Below are 18,498 nucleotides of genomic sequence, written 5' to 3'. Positions count from 1 at the left end.
TGTGGCAAGTTCATTTAAATTCTACATATTAATTATCTATCAAGCATGTAACAATGATCACATTTACCTTTTGTCTTTCAATTTCAATTTCTTCCTCTGGAGATGTGGCATTTTTTGCAGATTTCATTGATTTTTTCTTTAAACCTGGCACAACAAAACATGAAAGAGTTAGAAATTACAGGACGAACAGCTATAATCTGTTTATTAACAAAAATGCAAGATATTGAAATAATCTCAGCAATAAATGTGTCAAACAAAACTAAAAGGAGAAAAAATGTATTACTGAAAGAAAGCTATGGGTATAAATGTAGTAAATACAATGTTTTTGGATAGTGTTGCTGAATATTGTAAGGAAGAAATTTCTTCAAGTAATGTATAATTTACAATATCAACTAAAAAAATCAAGTAATTTCATAGATGGAGTATAAGCATTTGAAAAATTTCAACATCTATTAATGGTACAAGTAATTTAAGGAAATCTTTACAAAGAGTAATAAAAGTCAAAACAGCTGGGGGTACAGCTCAGTGGTACAGTGCTTGCCTGCATAAGCATGGCCCTTCGTTTGACCCCAAGCACTGTACATACACACAAGTGAAATAATCAAAAAATCAGTACAAAATATAACAAAGACAATGGAACAATATGGCTTGGTACTTCTGAAGTAGAAAAAAGAAGGGTTATTCAACAACTGGTGCTGGACAATGTGTTTTATTCTGGAAAAAAAGAATTAGGTTATAGCTTTATTTCATGATATATGAGAAAACAAAAATGCACGGGGACTTAAGAGTTAAATATTAATATCAAACAAAAAACCCTATGAGAAAATACAAAGGCATAGCTACTTGTTAAATAGAAACACTTTCTTACGTTAAAAACACTGAAAATCACAAAGAAAAAAAATTAAGTAATTTGAATATATAAACTCAACACTCTGTACATAAAAAAACCTCATCTGCAAAATGAAAAAACAGCTGGCACTTGGGAGGCTGACCAGTCTGGGCTATATCACAAGACTATTTCAACAAAAAAGAAAAAGAAAACCCACTGATCCTTACAATAATGACCTGATAGTCACCACCAGTAAGTACAAGTTTCACAAAACTCCTTTCCTTCTCTAAAGACAGATTTGATCTTCAGTTAACTTATGGCTGTATTACTTCAGCAAAACTACTTAGCATAAAAGTCACTACTGATTGAAGTCTCTAAATGCTTACAATTGCTATCAAGAGACTTGGAAGCTATGTGTAGGGGCTGCTGAAAAGATACTTGTTCCCTTTCTACTACCTGGAACTTCCAGGCAGGGGTGTACTCTGGTCTCTCTTCCTTATATTAGCTGTGCTGATGTGGGGTCTCCCCCCACCCCCTTCATCTTTTGGTACTCTTCCCTTTTGCAAAAGGTCTATTTCCTACTATCTATCTTTTATTTTGTTCTTTATTTATATTTTGGGTGTGAGGTCCTGCAATGGAAAGAAACAGCCACACTTCCCTGCTGTGGTTCCAGGCTCGAATACGTGTGACTGCCAAGGATGATTCATCTGAATCTTTTGAGTTTGCCTCCTAGAGCCTAAGAGCCATGCAGGTACTGTATCACCTTAACCATGCCATCTGTGGGTCAATCTGACACCCAGTGCCCCAGAGGCGATACAGTATGAAAGATATAACATTGACTATGAAGTATGCTTGCGGAAAACATTTGATATAAATCTAACTGAACAACTAGTCTAATTTCCAATTTACTGCAAACATAGGAAACATACAGACAAGAAACTATAGGTAAACTAGAAATGTGAGACATTCCCTTGAAAAGGCAAATATTACAAAGGAAAAGAATCTATGAGGTCTTTTAGATTATAATGAACTTATAAGATAAAATTAAATGCACTGTGTGAACCTTGATGGAACCTGAGTAAATGAAAATAGAAGCACTCAAAAGATGTTCAGAGGCTTCCACAACAAAATTTGTACTCTATAATATGACATACTGGTTTTGGAGCCAGAATGGCTGGTTTCAGATCCTGGCATCACCAGGTACTAGCTCCATGGCCTTAAATGGAGGGCTAACAAATGTCTCTGGACTACCCAAATGTACTCTTTTAAATATGGAGATAGTAACTATAGTTACCACATAGGGCTGTTGTGAGCATTAAATGAGTTTAAAAAGGTATAATGCTTAAAACAGTGCCTGGTACACAGTAAGCACTAGATATGTGTGGGCTATTTTTATTATTTTTACTTGCATGGATGAACTGTCTAAGTTACAATGTAAATTCCCTGACCTGTATAATGGATGTTATTTCTTCTTGCCACCTCACAGACACCATTCTAGTAACTAATAATTCCTTTTTCTTGCATCACTAATTTTTTCCCTCTCTAATAGATCATTCACATCAGCAAACAAACTTCACCTTTCAATTTAAAAACAGTCAATCAAAACACTTTTTTGGGGGTTATTTGGTACATTTTAGGTATACAATACAGTTACATTCATCATTGGGATTTTGTGCCTTTACATGATGTATCTGGGTTCTTATTTTTTCCCCATTCCCCTGCCCTCCCTTCACCCCCTCCATCTTTCCCTATTTACAAAGACTGTTTCGATTTTTTTCCGTTTCTCATATTTTTTTCTTTTCCCTTCTTTCCTTCCCCCTACCCCTCCCACTCCCCGTACTTCTTTAGACCTTTTCTTCCTGTTACACAATTATCAATTATACATTTTGATCCTTATTTACACTTTTAGTTTTTCACACCACAGAAACTATTTGGTATTTACACATGTGTGTCCTATTTATTTCACTTAAGAGTATGGCCTCAATGTGCACTGTTTAGCTATAAATGTCTCTAGTTTCTCATTCTTTATGGCTGAGCAGTACTCCATTTTATTAAAAACCCCCACATCTTCTTTATCCAGTCTCCAACTGATGGGCATTTGGGCTGTTTCCAAGTTTTAGCTATTATAAACTGCTGCTGTAAACATGGGTGCACATATATCACTGTGATATAATTCTTTTAATTCTTTTGGGAAGATACCCAGCAGAGGGGTAGCTGGGTCAAATGGGACTTCCAATCCTAGTTCTTTGAGGTATCTCCATATTGATTTCCACAGTGGTTGCACCAGTCTGCACTCCCACTAACAATGAAGAAGGGTTTCTTTCTCCCCACACCCCCACCAGCATTTGTTATTGGTTGATTTCTTGATAGCTGCCATTCTTTCTGGGGTGAGGTGGAATCTCAGCATTGTTTTCATCTGCATCTCTCCAATGACCAGTGATGTTGAACATTTTTTCATATGTTTATTTGCTGCCTTTACTTCTTTGAGAAATGTCTGTTCATTTCAGATGCCCATTTTTGAATTGGGTCTTTATATTTTGGGGGGTCTGATTTTTCTGAGTTCTTTATATATTCTAGATAGTAGACCTTTGTCTGAGGAACAGCTGGTAAAATTTTTTCCCCACATTGTAGGTTGTCTCTTAGCTCTGTTGGTGATTTCTCTTGCTGTGCAGAAACTTTTTAAAAAGATGAGATCCTAGTTGTTAATTCTTTGTGCTACTTCCTGTGCTTCTGAAGTTTTGTTCATAAAGTCTTTTCCTATGCCAATGACTTCAAGAGTTCTACCTAACTTATCTTCCAGCAAGTTTAGTGTTTCTGTCTTAACATTTAGATCTTTAATCTACTTTGATCTTAGTTTAATGCATGGTGATAGGTAATGGTCTAGTTTTAATCTTTCACAGGTTGAAATCCAGTTTTTCGAACACCATTTATTAAATAGGCTGTCTTTCCTCCAGTGAGGCTGGTTGGCTCCTTTGTCAAAGATGAGGTAGTTGAGTATGTCTGGAGTTGTTTCTGCATCTTCTAATCTATTCCACTGATCCTCGGGTCTGTTTCTTTGCCAGTACCATGCTTTTTATCATGGTGGCTTTGTAGTATAGTTTCAGGTTGGGGATTGTGATAGCCCCTGCCATGTCTCTGTTGCCTAGCACTGTTTTTGCCATTCTAGGTCTCTTCTTGTTCCAAATGAATTTTTGGATTTTTTTCTCTAGTTCCATGAAATATACTGTGGGATTTCAATCGGGATTGGATTGAATCTGTATAGGAGTTTTGGAAGTATGGCCATTTTCACTATACTTATTCTTCCTACCCAGGAACAAGGGATGTCTTTTCCATTTTCTTTTATCCTCTTTGATCTCTGTTTTTGGAGTGTTGTAATTCTCAATGTAGAGGTCTTTTGCTTCCTTCTTTAGACTGATTACTAGATATTTCATTTTTTGGGATGCTATTGTGAAAGGGACTGTTTCCTTAATCTGTCTCTCAGTGAGTCTGTTATTTGTGCACAAGAAGGCTGATTTTTGAGTGTTTACCTTGTATCCAGCTACTCTACTGAATCTGTCAATTAAGTCTAGAAGTCTTTTGGTGGAGGTTTTTGGGTCTTCTATGTAGAGTATCATATTGTCGGCAAAAAGTGACAGTTTAACTTCTTCCTTTCCTATCTTTATTGGTTTTATTTCTTTCTCTTGTCTAATTGCTGTGGCTAATGTTTCCAAAAATATTGAACAGGAGTGGTGACAGCAGACATCCTTGTCTTATACCCGAGTTTCAGTGTGAAGGTTTTCTTGACATTCTTTTTCACCTGTCCCCTGGGCCACTTCTCTTTCCTTCTCCCTCCCTCACCATGCCCGTGGGTTCCTTTGCTGATTTTTCCCTACCTTCTTGACCTGTACATATTGTTGGTCAAGGAACAATCCTTGGAGATCAGTCCTCACACCTCTGTTCTCTCTACACAACTCTTAGCAGTTCCATAGCCTAAGACAGCAATGGTAAATATTTTAGAGCTTTCAATGATAGAAACAATCCACTGTAGCACATGTACCATAGGTTAGCCACCACTGGCCTAAAACATCTTCTCCACGGTATGGATATTTATTTTTCTTTCTAGCCTTAACTCCTCTCATTTCCAACTTGAACTTCAACTGCTTACTTGAGATTTCTTTTGCCCATAGAATAAAACTATAAGCATATATGTCCATTAAGTTTTAGAAATTCTTCTTTTAGCACTGCAAATGTAGAGTATTTAAACAGATTACATTAACTAAGGATTAGCAAATCAGGAATAAAACAAATATGGCCAATTTACTACAAATAAGTGTCAATGGAATTATCAAAGATGACTTACACTTCTGAGTCAGGGACTTTGGAAGAACATAAGATGTTAAGTGAGATGTTCTGAATAAGAGGTAGTACTGTGCACCAGTTAAAGGCACTTAACTCTGAGCATTTGGCTTGGTTTAAAAATCTGATACTTCCACATTCTAGCTATAGCCTGAGCACTTATTAGAGAATGAGAATTTTAATAGTGGTGGCTACCTTTGAGGGTTACTGTAATAACTTAATAAATCAGCAAATGGTGAGTGCAGTTAATGCCTGCATGTGGTGCTATACAGGTGCTTCCTATTACTTCCATTATAGTCTGACTATACATATATGTTGGTTTCTTTGGTGATCATGATAATGCCGTAACATTTTCTTGCTAAAGTACCAAAGATCATTCTGAAGAACAGGAAGAATGTTATTTCACAGTTTTGTTCTTCCCTCTCTGAAGTGCTGAACACCGTGTTCTTTAGATAAATCATATTCTGTTCTTTCACTGGAGAGAAACCATCAATCTCTATAAGAACAATTAACATTTACATTGTATTTACTATGCAGTACTGCTCTATTTATATTAATCTTCACAACAATGCTATGAGGTAAATTTTATTATTTGTTGTAACCCTTATGTTGTGAATGAGGAAACTGAGGTATAAAGAGATTAAATAATTTGTCTTGTTTAGTAAGTGAAGGAATCATGATTGAGAATCAATCACTATGGCTTTCTACTGGTAACCACTAACTTATCCTCCTTTGCCATAAAATATCCTGGCTGTAACAGCCATTTCAATTTGGAATGCATTTTGTTGGGACACAACAAAATTAAAGTCACAGAACATACAATGGTGACTGAATAACTGCAGCTGAGAGGGATAATAGGGAGAAAAAAAGCCTAGTGAATACTACAGTCTTTAGAAACTGGTCTGTGTGCTTTACTCATGCAAACCAGTCTGGTGGACTGGCTCGCAGAAAACATTCCAGCACAAAAGTGCTGCCAGGCTCACCTCTCAGCCCTACCAAGAAATATTTATTGTATACATCCCTTCTCCCTAAAGTAAAAATCTTAAAAAGTCCTATATGGAGTATTTTTCAGGGAATGGGTGACATATCAAGTTTAAGATTATAATCTTTCTCTGTGTATAGAGATTTTTAAATGTAATTATCAAGGTTCCATTTTTGTAGGGTCTTGAACTCCATCCCCTCTGCTGCTTTGCTCTCAACTTAGGAGAGCCCTTTGAAATGAACAAGTGCCATATGCACAAGATCACTGTGTGGCAGGGAGAAGAAATCAGCAGGCTGTATATGATTAATATATAAAGGAGGTAAAAATCTTCACATACAGCTGTGAAATATAATCTCAAAGAGCCTACAATGAACTGTTCTGGATTTTATAATAACTTGGTAAACAGTCATAAAAAGAACATGAAAGGAAGACAGTAGCAAAGGAGAAAAAAAAGGAATCTGCAAGACAGTCAAGACTAAAATGATACCCAATTCTACTGCGACGAAATTTATTGCTCACAAAAATTTACTGTGTGCTAGACTGGACTGGTCAAAAGATAAATAATGTGAAGAAGTCCTTTCTGCACTGTTAACAAGACCATATTAAGAATGCACATCTTAATTTTTTAAAGTATTCTTTTTTTTCCCTCTCTGGAACGCTTTCAGACCTAAGTTAGATGTAGAAGACTAGGGGAATGAAAGCTCCCATTCTAAAATATTACCAATATCAGGGAATCTCCTGGCAAGCTGGAAATCCTATCTCTTGGTACTGCTGCAGAAAGTACATATGGATAAATTCTAACAAGTCAAATGCCAACAGAGACTTCAAAATCAGATATTAGAGTTTTATAGTTAAATACTAAACTATTCTTACAGATATTATTATCCTTTTAAACCAAAAATCTAACAGCATGCACCTATGGAAAAAGATATGCTACAAAAAGATCACTCTACAAAACATCTATAAACATCCATACAGAAAATCTCATTTTCCATTACTTAAAATGTCTGAGAATTATTCTATAAAAACCTTTCAGAGGATTTAGTTGAGCACTTGATGTGAGAAAGAAGTTAAGCGAGTTCACTAGAGGACAGGTATCAATAGAGTACTGACAAAATGGGGAGTGGTAAGCCCTCTAGTGCTTCACTTTTTCACAGCAAGTCTGAACATTGAAAATCACTTGCCCTTTAGAGAAAGATGCGATCTGTTAATCCTTCTTTAGCATGATACATTCTGGCTTTGCTTGGAAATCAGCAGTTTCTCATGCCAAGCTCCTATTCGTGTGGGTCCTGGTACTGGCTCTGGTCTTTACAATGTGCTTGTAGATGCACAATAGGACTCAAGATTTTACCAGCTACCTACCACCTGGCCCTCGGGAAACTCAACTATGTTATTTGAGCTTCAGTTGTTTATTCACCTATAAAGTAAACTGAAATAAGGATTAGAGAACAGAATGCAAAATAAAACATTTGTGAACTAAAAAAAAACATACAAGTAGGACATTGTAAGTACTAAAAAATAATGGTTGAATGAATCAAATGGGTGTATCATATTACTAGATTGTCATGATGATTTATCAATAGCTAAAGCTGTGAAGACAAAGAAAACGTTTGTTTGTTTTTTTGAGACAGGGTCTCACTATGTAGTTCAGACTGGTCTTGAACTCACTTAGTAGCCCCAGCCTCCTTGAATTCACAGTGATCCACCAGCCTCAGCCTCTTGAGTGCTGTATTACTGGTGTGTGCCTGACAAAGGATACATTTTAATAGTGATACACTTTATTTTAGTCCTGCTTTTTTACAAAAACAAAATCTTATTAAAGAGTTTATGAAGTTAGGGCTACAGCATAGCTCAGTGGCACAGTGCTTGCCTAGCATGTGGGAGGAAGTAAGTTTGATACCCTGCATCACTGGAAAAAAGAAAAAGGAAAGAACAAAGAAGAGCAAAGGAAAAGAAAATGTATGCAATTAAGACAGCAATAAGCATTTTTTCCCAATACTTCACAAATTAATTTATCTTATAAGTACATTACATTTTCACAACTCTCATCTGATATCCAGTTTGCTTTTAGAAAAAGTAGAAGATAACATTTTAAATAATGTCTAGTATTCACCCTGGCTCCTAACCCAAGCCAAACACCAGGTATGATATCAATCAATGAAGACAATTCCTTTGCATCACCTAGGGAGTGGTGGTGGACCTAGGGCTGTTGTCATTCAAAGGTCTAAAAGGTTCATTATCACTGGCCTAGGGTAAACGTGTTACAAATATACCCAAGTCCAATCAGTTTACAGTGTTCAACTGTAGAACTTAAAACTACATACCCTTTCAACCACTGCTGAGCCAAACTCATAAAAATTTTGGTGAATTTTGAACCAAAATCTAACTCTCCTTAAAAGTAACTTGATAAAGTCATATCTAGAGGGTATGCGCATGCGTGTATATATACATACACATACACACACACCCACAACACTTCTTTTTGACTTCCTCATAGGAATCTACTTCCCTAGAGCTGTAAGCATGCTTCCATCTGTCCCCTAACTGCCCTTCTGGATCACAAGTACAAAATGTTAACTCCAACATTCATTCTTCTTTATTATCTTTTGTATATGTACTGTTAAGTACAAATTTATTTTATTCTGGAAGAAAAAGTTTGGAATTGAGAGAAAAATTTTCATTAATTAAATCCACCTATCTGTACAGATACACAATGTATATCTAACACATATTTAAAGCCCAGTTATATCCTTGGTAGACAGATTAAAATACAAAGTATGGGAAATGACTACATCATTCTCATATATAGCTGTTACTGACAGAATATGGTCTGAGAAATGCATTAGTAGATTTTTCCTTGTATGAAAATCATAGTGTATTTACACAAACCAAGATGGTACTATGTAACTAGGTGGTATAATCTTGGTAGTATACAATGGAGACTACCATTGTATATGTAGTTTATTGAGGACCAAAACATCACTATGGAACAAGACATTTTGTAAATATCTTCTAACAAATGCTGAAGGTAATATGGAAGGACTGAGTAATTCTGACAATGAATATTTGCTGAATGGATACATAAATAAAAAAGGGCACCATAGCCTTGTTCTGTGTCTACGAAAAGCAACGTCCAGCACTATTTAAAAGGGACATACTGTAGTTTATTTTATTTTTTTTTGTGAACCAATGTGACTGTTAGCTCAACTGGTTTTCTCCTTTAGGATTCACATTCTGCTCCAGATTACATATTGTATGGTTTGCACTGGCCTGGTCTTTAGATTTAAATGCTCCACTTTTTCTACATTTTCAGCTATCCTGACCAGAAGATTCCCTTTAAATTTGACAAATCACTTAACTGCTTCAGGCAGTAACTCTCCCCAGAAAGATCTACTTCTTGGTCTCTACATTATTTGGTCACTCAGATTATCTGTACTTTTGTAAATAAATGACAAACAGGATAAATCCACAAGTCAATTATCTTCCTGTCACCAAAAAATGTGTGTACTGTATTAGTGTTTACTTCTCTCCTGATGAAAAAGATGCATATTGGCTCTTTCAAAGTCAAATCTTTCCAACTGTGCTTTAGGTTGTACCTTCTTTTTGTTGTTTTTCTAGAGATCGAACCCAGGGCCTCCATATTGAGCTATAACCCTAACCCTTTTTAAATTTTTATTTTGAGCCAGGGACTAAGTTGATCAGGTTGGGCTCAAACTTGTGAGCCTGAGCCTCCCAAATGTCCTACCCTTTTGTCTTCTAGAGGATTTCAACCTTGCAATATCTCTCCTAGTTTCTGTATCTTCTCTGTTAGAGCAATCCCAAGAAGATTAAAACATGATCTAAAAGCTCATACTTTAAAACAAACAAACCAACCTTCTACTTACTGATATTCAGTTACTACTTCAGAGTAAAACTGGAAAATGATGTACATTCTTGGTTTCTATCTCATCCCTTAATCATACAACACAGTAATCTATTGAAAGTACATACGATACTTTTCTGTATGCCAAGTAGCACCTGACAAATCAACCACATCTTTCCTTTAAGCACTTCATCTCCTCTCTTTGTTCACATAATGCATACGTAATCATGTTTTTTGTTGGTTTTTTTTGGTACTGGGGATCGAACTCGGGTCTTTGCGCTTGTGAGGCAGGTGGTGTAACCACTGAGCTAAGTCCCCCGCCCTGTAATTATGTTTTTACCCCTATTTCACAGATGCTCTTTCTTGGATATATAAGCTTTTCCCTACCTTCCAGGTAGTATAGCCTCAATATAATGCAACACAAGTACCTTCTGTAGGTCTCTCCTGACTTCAGGTGAATATTGCATCCTCTTATCAGTGCTTTCTGCCTCCAGTCTCATGTTTTCTAGTACTATTTATATACTGATTCACAATTCTCTATTTGTGCTCTGTCTTCCCTGCTGGTCTCCCAGATGCATGTCTAAAGGTCAGCCCGACACCTTTGTGTGAATATCTAATTGACAATTGCAACGTGATTATACCCAAGATGGACCCATTTACTTCCAACCCATACCTACTGTTCCTATATTACTCTCTAGCTCATAAAGTGGAAGGGCATTCTCTCAGAGACTCAAACCAAAAACTCAGGAGTTACGCTCAATTTCTTTTTTCTCCAAATGCATGAGCAAACTTATTTCCAAAATATACCTGGAGTGCCATTCTCTTTTCTCCTTCCAACTCTACTGATGGCATGCAGTTTTAAACAACATCATTTGTTTAGAATTCTCTCTGTGAAAGCTTGGTCTCCCAGTTCTTACTAATGCCTTTATTTTATCTATTTTCTTAGCAGGAACCAGTTAAAATATACATCAGATTGTGTCATTTTCTTGCTTAAAGGCTGTTGTTGGCTTTCCATGATCAGTAATAACATCCAAATTTGTTGCCATGACAACAAAGCCACACAGGGTCAGTTTCAGGGTAGGTCTTTACCCTAGTCCCACACCAAAGTCCCTTTCTGACCATGGTCTAGTCATATGGATGTCTTTCAATTCCTTTAACACTACACAACACATTCTTTCTCTCCTTACAGTCTTTCTAGTCATGTTCTCTCCTTTGCAATGCTCTTTTCCCAGTTCTTTATGCCTGACTCCCCAGTCTACAGTGCCAAGCTCAAATATCACTGCCACACAGAAGACTTCCTTGTCTATGTAAACTTCTCTTTTCCCTTATTTCTTTTAAAACATGTACCAGTAATATTTTTACTTACTTAGGAGGCTATCAAAATACTTACTGATAGAATAAAAAAACAAACCTGGCAAGATACCATTTTGTACTTGTAAAGTTTATGTTAAAGATTCTCAAGTCTCTCTATTTTTCCTTTAAAACCACCATCCAAAACAACTTAAGCTCAGACAAAAACAATTACTCCTAGGAAGCATTCTGAAATCAAAATTATACTGAAAACAAGCAAATTTTATCTAGACTTTTCATTTGGAACTTTTGATACTAACTTTATAGAGAAAGCTTTATACCAAATTTAAATGTGCAGATTCTAAGAAACTGGCTAGCCTGAATCTTCGAATCATTTAACTTACTTACTCTTTGAATCCTGCATACCGACCAGATTTCACATGCAAACTGAAGCACTTTGGACAGGGAACAAGGAAACTATAATGCTTCACATTTCTCCATTATAAACTTTGTTTTAGCCAAAGGATAAGGCTAATATTCATCATCTAGAAATGATCATGCAGGTATGATAAAAAGCAGAATATGCTAAGTTTCCATTTCCCTTTCCAATTCTCAAGAATCTCACATCCTACATAAGATTTTATTCATCTTGATCTCCTTTTCATAAATAAAATGTCAGTGCTAAAAGTCTGTAACAACCAGGAAATAATTTTGAGCAATTTTGACTTTCCTGTTGAGAACTATTCTGGCCCACTACTCAGGAGGAACAAGAAGCAGGGAAACTTCATAAAATCCATCTCTTTACAATGCCAGTTTAGAACTTTTCCAAGAGCAAGTCTTTTGGGGTTTGTGTGTGTGGTATAAAGATTAGGGGAAGGTAAAATGTATGAGAGTAAATGGAAAATACTTAACAGTGGTCTCTACTGACCTGTCCAAGTATGACCCGACCCTTACCAAACACATTTACATAAACCAAAAAGATAAAAATAAAAGCATTCAAGAGGGAATAAGTGGTGCATATCCAATGGAAACAAGGTTCCCCAGATACAGGAAATGAGATGCCAGACAGATGAGGGATACAAAGAAAAAGAGGAATAAGAGAAAAGCTCGCTTTTAGATATAATTTAGTAGGATAAATGCAAAAGGGCTAAAATGAAATATAGCGTGATTTAAAAAAATACAATGAGTATTTAAATTAAAAATCTTATCACAGTAAAAGACAAATTGCCATTAATCCCCCTTTCTTTGAACACACTTATTCCATCTTTCGTGCCACTCTCTGAAGCGGTTCTGAAAGTCTTTTTTTGTATCTTTTTGTGCCTTAACACCTTGGGTTGGCTCAAAAACGTTTACAATAGTGTCCTTATCCATCTTATTTGGTGGATCTGGCAATGTGTGACTTCTGACCCTTTCCCAAAGTCAAAATGACTATGAAAGGTAAAGGTTTTGAATTGATTCAGAACATCAAGGCAGCCACAATAGTATAACTAGACAATCATGGAGGAGGACTTCCAGAGCTGCTTCAGAAAGTTGCAAGAACAATGGTGTAAGTGTGTTCAAAGTGAGGGGGATTAATGAAGATATATCTTTTATTGCACAGATAGGGGAAAAAAAAAATCACAATATTTGTTATCACACCACGTAGATATTCTATCTTTCAGCAGAAAAAACTTGTATTTTTGAGCAGAAAAAACTACAGTAAGTCCCTGGCTTAACAAACATTTGAGTTGTGAACTTTCACAGATACAAATGGACCTTGCTTCGAACATTCATAGATGTGAACAAATCAGTATGTAAGACTCACTGTGTTGGACTTATAAATGAATTCAATTTAGGAATGTTCTCTTGGAATAGAACTCATCCACAAGGTGGGGACTTACTGTATTATACAATTCCTTATGTAAATTTTAAAAATTACACATATCAACACAAATTTATTTCATAGTTTTACTTCATCATAGCCTTTGCAGAGATCTAGAGACCAATAACAGAAAGTAGCAAAAGCATACAAGAAATAACTATTCCTCTATTTACCCTCATCTTTTTATAGAATCCATCTGACTAGCTATAAAGGTTATTCCCAGAAAATAATCTGCATTAAACTGTTAACTATAATGAAATCATTCCTTGAATTTACAGGGGGCGTGTTGAATCTTCCCAATATGATCAATGGTAGCACTCCCCTGGGCAGTTATCCAAACTCTAGTGATTTTTAAAGAGTGATTATATAGTTTCCACCCATATCACCCATTTCCTCAGATTCCAACTGAAAACTACAAACACAGGCTGGCTTACCTATTTTTTTAACTTCTTCAGCAAAGTATGGGTCATTGAAATCGACATCAGGGGGAAGTTCATCTTCACTAGCCTCTTCAGCAAGAGCCTTCAAGTTGAATATAAACACATACAGTTTCATTAGGAATTATAAGACACGTATACATAGAAAAAAATATAGTTCAATCTAAAATTAAAAGCTTTTTAAAATGGATGACTTTATAAAATAACCTTGTAAGACATCCTTTTGTGTATTTCACAGGTAATTAAAAATACTTAATGAATTCAGGAAACGATGTGCTTTTTGGAAGAAATGAACATTATCAGATACATGCTTTCTGTCCTCAAAAACTTTACAGTCTATTAAAGGAAATGAGACACATAAGTGCATAGGTAATAGTAATTCAAGATAAGACAGTGTTAGAATACAAAAAGGGATACAGACATTCAAAAGAGAATACTTTTAGATGGGTAATTAATCCAGAGATGTGGCCTGATTTCTGATAAAATTGAGAAATGGCAATGACTCTCAACAGCTTAAAGTTGTATACTGTAGGTTATCTCTTAAATGATTATTTAAACCCACTTATTTGCTGGTTAACTGAAGAAAATAATTTCTAGGATGGAATTTAAAACATACACAAAAGTAATAAGCAGTGTAACAAACTGTTCTCAACACTCATTATCAACAATTATCTTGCTTCATACATAATCTACCCTATTAACTGATTTATTTTTAAGTAAATCTTATTTTAACTTAATTTTTACTAAAATTTACTTTACTAAAACTTAATTTTTACTAAATTTTACTTAATTAAATTTGAACCAACTGCTACATTAGTATAAATTAGGAAATCAAGACTACAAAATAAACAGTACATATCTGAACTAAGATCACACTAACCAGACTGAGGTTAACTCCAGAAATCTAAAACACCTCTAAATCATTTTAATAAAAGTGTTTAGAATGTATTATTGCTAAAAACCATCCTGTATGTAGCAAGATCTACTAGGTCCTAAAGAATATTCATTTTGACATTAATATCCCTTTAAGGAGAAGTACTTCTAAGAATTTTTTTCCACTGATCTATTAGTAGAAAGATGTTTTTACTGAAGATTACAGAATCCATATATCTACATATTTATTCACTCACTGAAGTATTATATATATCTAAACTGTGTAAGTAGATCAAAATACTAAATACCATGACATATATGTAAATATGTATTCTATTTATACCTTCAGTAATAATTTCTCAATATTGAAACTGATGCCACTGAGGCAAAGGGGGCAGAAATATTTTTTACTTGAAGAAGATTCTTGAACTCTTCTATATAGAGAGAATTGTGGAGCTGGATCTGTTGTAGTTCTTAAATCTAGTATAGAGGACTGAGTCTAGAACACACTGAATACTCAAGAAATCTATTTTGAATGTTGTTAATAAAAGGAGTCTAGATTTACAGCACAAAGAAGAGAAAATGTAAAAATACATGATAAGCTCAAAGCTCTTACCACATGAAATCAAACAATAGCTGCTAAAAGTCTGAGTGACTACTTTATTAACCCTATAAGGAACCAGTTCGAAAATCATCCTATAAACTGACAGCTTAATCACCTGTGGAGTTATTCCATTCAAGATTTACTGCCTATTTTTTTAAGGGTACAGATGGAACCCAGGGACTCCTGCATGCTAGGCAAGAGCACTTTACCATTAAGTTACATCTTTAGCTCCATGACTACTCAGTTTTAGTATGTGTGCTGCCAAAGTGAGCACGACTACTCAGTTTTAAAGGAAATTCCAGGAACTTCAATGGGGTCAGGGGCTTTACTCTATTTTTTCATTTTACTACCCAGGAACTGTCAATGGGGGCAGGGGTTTTATGTTTTCATTTTACTACCCATTTCCATAAATAGTGATCACAATAAAAGTACAAGAATTACTCCAAAGCAGCATTCAACTTTGTGGCCCTTGCCTTTTTTCTCTTTGCACTTGAGTCCATTTCTCCTTTTGCTCTCGAGTCCTTTTTCCTTCACCCTCTTCTTCCCTTTGCCCTTCTCCCTGTTTTTGCTAACCATCACGTGATCTTCAATACATGCAGCTACTTACTACATACTCCGAAGTGTACACTTGGCAATTCTTTACTTGGTGTATGCAAGTGCCTGGACTATGTCTGGCCCACTCAACTGTAGTATCTGGCAAACCAAGCCAGGAGGACTCTACCAAACCCTGAGAGAACTCACCAGACACTGGAGGCGTGATCAACCCAGCAACCTTCAGAGACCTTGGCAGAAGCAAGCAACCAGACAACCCAGCCTGCAAGGAAGGTCTAAAATACCATCAAACTACTGGTGGTAACCATAATTCTAGATCAAAACCTGCTTCCACATTCATGGTCCATCAAGAAATCTCTAGCACTTTGAGGTATCTCCATACTGATTTCCACAGTGGTTGCACTAGTCTACACTCCCACCAGCAGTGGAGTAAGGTTCCTCTTTCCCCACAGCCCCACCAGCATTTGTTACTGGTTGATTTCATGATGGCAGCCATTTTTTCTGGGGTGAGATGGAATCTCAGTGTTGTTTTCATCTGCATCTCTTGAATGGCCAGTGATGTTGAACATCTTTTCATATGCTTATTTGCTATTTCTACTTCTTTGTCTGAGAAATGTTTGTTCATTTTAGATGCCCATTTTTGGATTGGGTCTATTTGACCCAGCTATTTCCCTGCTGGGTATCTTCTCCAAAGAATTAAAAGAATCATACCACAGCGATATATGTGCACCCATGTTCATAGCAGCACAATTTGTGATAGCTAAAACTTGGAAACAACCCAATTGCCCATTAACTGGAGACTAGATAAAGAAAATGTGGGTTTTTTAAAATAAAATGGAGTACTACTCAGCCATAAAGAATAAGAAACTAGAGACATTTATAGTTAAATGGATGCACATTGAGGAGATACTCTTAAGTGAAATAAATAGGACACACATATATAAATACCGAATAGTTTCTCTAGTGTGAGAAATTGAAAGTGTAAATAAGGACTAAAAGGTATAATAAATAATGTGAAATAGGAAGAAAAGGGGCAAAGGGGAAGGGGAAATGGGAGGGGTAGGGGAAAAGAAAGAAGGGATTGGAATTAATATGAGAAAAAGAAAAAATGGAAACAAAGTCTTTGTAGATAGGGAGGGGTGGAGGGGGTTGAAGGGAGGGCAGGGGAATGGGGAAAAAATAAGAACCAAGATGGATTATGTAAAGGTGCAAATTTCTAATGATGAACGTCATTATATTGTATTCCTTAAATGTACCAATATAATTAATAAAAAAAAAAGAAATCACTAGCAAGAATTCAGACAAAAATAGCTAGTGCAGGCAAAGAAATCTATGCCATTAGATAATGAATTTTCCCTCTCAGGACCGATTTTGCTCTCTTTAGAAAGATATTTGTACATCTCTAGACATTAGTGCTTCCTAATAACTGGGAAGAACTCTATACAGCACCCAGGGTGTCTGTTCCTCAGCTCTTCAGCCCGTGTGGAACTGAAACTGCCAACAACCAAGTGAACTTGAGACCAGATCTGTCCCCTCATGTGGCTATGGTCTCTCAGACACCAACATTACAGCCCCAGAAGAGCAGAGGACTTATAATCTGTACAGGACTCAAGATGCACAAAATCTGTGTGATAAAAAATGTGTGTTGTGTGGAGCTGCTAATTTTGTCATCCTTTTTATGCAACAGTTGTGGAATCTCACAACTTTTGACAGTGACTAAATCAAAGTAGCCACTGATCACTGGGTTCTGCTTGTGACAAGGCCCAGGGAAGAGCTGTCCTAAAGCATGCTTTCACTGGATTTATTTAAGATCTGGAGTGTGGCAATTTTCCTGGGCTTTTACATAGAACCCATCCCCAATTCTCTAGCACCCACCACCAACAAAAACCCAGAGATTCATTAAAAAAACCAAAAAACAGAAAAGCTCCTCTGTGGAATGGAGCTTCTACTGACTTCACAGAAAATCCATTTCCTGGAATGCAGACACTTTGAAAGCATTTTGAGGTGAGTCATAAAAGTCACTGACGGGAGAAGACGGGTCAAGGGTGTCACAATTTCAGGAATGGATGTCATTAGATGAAGACTTCGCACAAGGACTTGCCACACTGCTATCACATTGAAGGTACCTCCTTTAGCTCTGGTTTACTCTATCTATCTATCTATCTATCTATCTATCTATCTATCTATCTATCTGTCTAAGCTTTAAGCTCCTTTAAAGAACATAGATCTCTACTCTGATATTTACTGGCACTAATAAATGATAATGGTGATCATAATTACTCTCTTATCCTCTACTCTGTGCCAGGCAGTGTTAAGTGGCTGACATGGATTGCCTTAGAAAACATCCTTTCAAAGGACCATGCCCAGTAATAATTATGACTTACCATTTCACAGAGGGGAAAACTGGGACTGGCAGAAATGACTTGCCCACAGTCACACAGCTATACAGAAGTGGATCAGAAAATAAGCAAACAAGCTTGATCAACAAGCTGTTTGGTAAATTCAGAACTGACTGTCTCATCACAAAAAAGAACTCTTGGAAGCTCGTGCCTGGCTTCCTGTGAACCTTCCCCTGCCTGCCTTTTCCCTTTGTTAATTTTCCTGTCTCTTTCCCTCTAATAAACAGTTACCATAGGAGTTGGAGTATAGTGCAGCTCAGTGCCTCTGTAGTAGACTGTGGGCATGCTTAGTCTTCAGGAGGCCCTGGGTTCAATGCTCAGCTCTATGTCCATCACAAGCCCCAATAAATACTAGTATAAGAAAAAAACCCCCAGAATCCCCCAAAAAACTTGTGGCCCTTTACTTTTATAGCACTATAAATCACACCTGTACCAACACACATACAGTGTAGAGAGAAAAAACAATACAGAACA

At 36.3% G+C, this 18,498-nt stretch overlaps 1 protein-coding gene across 4 annotated transcripts in view; it reads right to left on the bottom strand.

Moving 5' to 3' along the window:
* The window catches only part of Esf1 (ESF1 nucleolar pre-rRNA processing protein), a 70,139-nt gene that overhangs the window by 4,374 nt on the left and 47,267 nt on the right, over positions 1-18,498 (bottom strand). For all 4 annotated transcript variants that reach the window (XM_021255084.2, XM_004840833.4, XM_013070734.3 and 1 more), the window contains exons 11-12: positions 13,594-13,681; positions 68-144 (exon numbers count right to left, since the gene is read on the bottom strand). In XM_021255084.2, the coding sequence (XP_021110743.1) occupies positions 68-144; positions 13,594-13,681 (165 nt within the window). The remainder of the gene's footprint in view (positions 1-67; positions 145-13,593; positions 13,682-18,498) is intronic.

Source organism: Heterocephalus glaber, unplaced genomic scaffold (genome assembly GCF_053883595.1).
Source record: "Heterocephalus glaber isolate CG9 unplaced genomic scaffold, H.glaber_assembly_v1.0 deba00001532, whole genome shotgun sequence".
In the NCBI taxonomy this organism is placed as follows: Eukaryota; Metazoa; Chordata; class Mammalia; order Rodentia; family Bathyergidae; genus Heterocephalus; species Heterocephalus glaber.
Note: the sequence above shows the minus strand (reverse complement) of the source record. Positions and strands in the feature narration are given on the sequence as shown.